General features: G+C 36.4%; 1 protein-coding gene across 1 annotated transcript; it reads left to right on the top strand.

The window, feature by feature from the left end:
• The first annotated feature begins 485 nt into the window (after positions 1–485).
• Positions 486–1788, top strand: LOC123721411. Its single transcript, XM_045680094.1, has one exon. The coding sequence runs from the start codon at positions 553–555 to the stop codon at positions 1786–1788; it is 1236 nt and encodes a 411-aa protein (XP_045536050.1). The 5' UTR covers positions 486–552.
• Positions 1789–3951: the final 2163 nt, after the last annotated feature.

Below are 3951 nucleotides of genomic sequence, written 5' to 3'. Positions count from 1 at the left end.
AGTAGTTTATAAGTCTTAATTAAATGTATTTTTTTAATTAATAGTTTTAATAAATAAAGTTAGTTTTTAAAAACACACTAAGGGCATATAGAAACAAGACTGGCGCTGCGGACAGGATACGCTCGTTAACAGTAGTGTTGTCTTTCGTATTTGGGTATCCAAATTTGCCTGAATTTACGCGAGTGCGACGCGATTAATACTGGAGCGTTTCCTAAATCAAATAAATTTGTCTTTTTCGAGTAAAACCTAGTGGTGTCAACATGGGATTAGCAGTCGGTTGGTGAGTACAACTTTTTGCCTTCCTTAACATCCTATTCCATGTATATTCTTGAAGTTAAAATCCTTCGTTAGAAATTTAAGTCTATTAGATTGTGCTATTTGAGATAAGACTTTTCTCGGTAGCGCGTTATCTGGTTTTTAGCCATAACAACTCCACATCGTTGTATGGTATTGTAGCATTAAGTTATAACATTATTTCATGTGTGATTATTTTATATTTAATTTGTGTATTTCTAGTTTTTAATTGTGTAATTAATTTTAAGTGCTATAAAAATGGAAGTTCAAATAAAGCCCATTCCCGAGACAATGTTAAAAATCATCCCTATTTTTGAAGGAGATAATAGACATTTAAATTTATACATAAAAAAATGTGAATATGTAATCGAAAGATATCGCGGTAATGACGAACAAAATTTATATGTATACCACGTTGTTACTAGCCGTTTATCAGGTAATGCAGCCGCGTTATTATCTGAAAGAGACGATATAGTGACATGGTCACAACTAAAAGATTTACTAGAGCAACACTTTGGTGATCCTAGAAGTGAAGAATGTATAAATATCGAACTTGAGAGTTTAAAAATTAATCCCGGCGAAACATACCTTTCTTTTTGTAATAGGATTCAGACAGTACGATCTAATTTAATTTCAAAAGTAAATACCCATACAAATCAGGAATTAAGAACTGCTAAAATTGCCATTTATAATAATACGGCCTTAAACGTCTTTTTATATAATTTGCCAGAGAATATGGTACGTATAGTGCGTTTAAAATCACCCTCTACACTAGAAGCCGCATTAAGTGTGGTCCTTGAAGAAGTAAATTTCCATGATCAATATACTTTAAGAAATAAAATGTATGGATCTTCATCTAAGCCCGCGCAACATTCGAATCATTTAATGCCATCGCATCCACCCATTGGATTACGTTACAAGCCTAACATGCAACAAATGCCAAGTAGAACGCAACAAATTTTTGGTAACTCCGTTAATCAAAATTCCGGTTTCCGTTTACCTCAACCTGGGTTTCGGCCACCAATAAAAGGTTTTAGTAATCATCCCCAAGGTCAGCAGTTTGGCTACCGCCCTCAGTTACAGCAGTTTGGCTACCGCCCTCAGTTACAACAGTTTGGCTACCGCCCTCAGTTACAACAGTTTGGCTATCGCCCTCAGTTAACCCAACAACAATTCGGTTATAAACCCCCAATAGGACAGACATCCTTTAATAAATCCATGCCCCCACAACAGTTTCAAACAGACGTATCAATGCGAACTGCCCCACTTAACAATAATGCCTTTAAAGTCAACGAACTTACGGAATCAGATTACGTAAACGAAGATTATTATTACGACCCCAATTACTATGAGCAACATCAATACAATACAGACAACTACGATGAATACCCCATTGAAAATGATACCGACGAGAGTATGAACAACCCTAATCAAGTTAACACTGACCAAAACCACCCTTTCGAGAAACAAGCCTCTCTCCCGAACAACACATAGAGTTAAATTGCGACCCAAGTCTAAAACTCCCATATATTTATATACCAGAAATAAATGCAAAAATGATGATAGATACCGGTAGTACAAGATCCTTTCTTAGCCCTTCAAAAGCTTACCAATATTTTCCTGAATACATTAATTACGAACCCTTTAAAGTAGTCAGTACACATTCATCAAGCCAACATAACCAAGTCGCACAAATACCCCTTTTTCCAACCTTCCAAAGTAACGACGAACATAAATTCTATCTATATGACGTCGATAAAAGATATGATGGACTCATAGGTAATGATTTGTTAAAGCAACTAGATGCAGTCATTGATTTAAAAAACTTGAAATTACATACTAATACGACATCTATTACTATAATCAACAACAACTTAGATTATGTCTTACAATTACAACCGCGTAGTGAACAGCGAGTTAAGGTCCCTACAGACCAATATTCCGGCCATGCTATACTTGATTATTGTGAATTTCAACCCAACGTAAGAATGCCTTCAGCAATAGTAAATTGTACCAATGGATATGCTACTACGGTTATCCAAAATACTTCTAATAAATCAATTACTTTAACATTCTCAAGACCACTAAAAGTGACGACATATGACGACGTACAATGTAATATAAATTTTATGACAGACAACGATAACAAACAGACTGACGACTTATTAGATAAAAATTTACGTAACAAACTTAGACTGGAACATACTAATGACGAAGAAAGACACAAGATACAGAACCTTTGTAATGAATATAAAGACATCTTCTATTGTGAAGACATTCCATTATCATTCTCCAGCCAAGTCAAACATGAAATTAGAACGCGTAACGATGATCCTATATATGTGAAACCTTATAGATTAGCTCCTTTCCAAAACCAAGAAATAAATAGACAAGTCGAACAGCTATTACATGACAATGTCATACAGGAATCGCATTCACCGTGGAATGCACCTGTCCATTTAGTGCCTAAAAAGCCTGACGCATCAGGACAACAGAAGTACCGAATGGTGATAGACTTTAGACGATTAAACGAAATAACCATAGACGATAAATATCCCTTGCCCAACATTACAGACTTATTCGATAAATTAGGTAAAAGTACATATTTCAGCACGCTAGATCTCGCTAGCGGTTATCATCAATTAGAGGTTAAGCCAGAGGATAGACAGAAAACAGCCTTCAGCACACAACACGGACATTTTGAGTTTACCCGAATGCCGTTTGGCCTTAAAACAGCTCCTGCAACATTCCAAAGAGCCATGGATAGTGTTCTAAGAGGTCTTCAGGGAATCCATTGCATGATCTATCTTGATGACGTAATTGTATTCTCATCCAGTCTCGATGAACACATTCAAAAGTTACGAACCATTTTTGACAGATTCCGGCAGACAAATTTTAAGATTCAACTTGATAAATCCGAATTCTTACGTAAAGAGGTATTGTATCTTGGACATACTATAACTAAAGACGGACTACGACCAAATAACGACAAGATAAAAGCAGTACTTGACTATCCCCTTCCCAAGACTACAACTGAAATTAAAAGTTTCCTAGGTTTGATAGGCTACTATCGACGTTTTATTAAAGATTTTTCCAAAATTACCCAACCATTAACCTCGTGTCTCAAAAAGCGAAATAGAATGGTTATAGATCAAAAGTACATTGACGCATTCAACAAGTGTAAAGAACTTTTAACTAACGCCCCACTTTTGCAATATCCAGATTATTCAAAACCATTCATTCTAACAACTGACGCGTCTAACGTCGCCCTAGGCGCAGTATTGTCACAAGGTCAGGTAGGCAGTGACAAACCTATTGCGTACGCAAGTCGCACCCTTAGCGACACCGAGTCACGATATAGTACAATAGAAAAAGAGCTATTATCCATTGTATGGGCTGTAAAGCATTTCCGCCCATATCTCTACGGAAGAAAGTTCATAATTTATACTGATCACAGACCCCTTGCTTGGTTAAATTCATTAAAAGATCCTAGTAGTAAACTAACCAGATGGAGACTCCGACTACAAGACTACGACTTTGACATTATCTATAAAAACGGGAAACAAAACACAAACGCTGACGCTCTCTCCCGCATAAAACTTAACGCCCTTGACTCTGACGACGACTCTATGAAGGTTAACATAGATCCGAACTATC

This window comes from Papilio machaon, chromosome 11 (assembly GCF_912999745.1).
Source record: "Papilio machaon chromosome 11, ilPapMach1.1, whole genome shotgun sequence".
Lineage (NCBI taxonomy): Eukaryota > Metazoa > Arthropoda > Insecta > Lepidoptera > Papilionidae > Papilio > Papilio machaon.
This window is presented reverse-complemented; position numbering and strand designations above follow the sequence as displayed.

Coding starts and splice junctions, on each gene's coding strand:
- LOC123721411 (XM_045680094.1), top strand. CDS start 553: ATGGAAGTTCAAATAAAGCCCATTCCCGAGACAATGTTAAAAATCATC.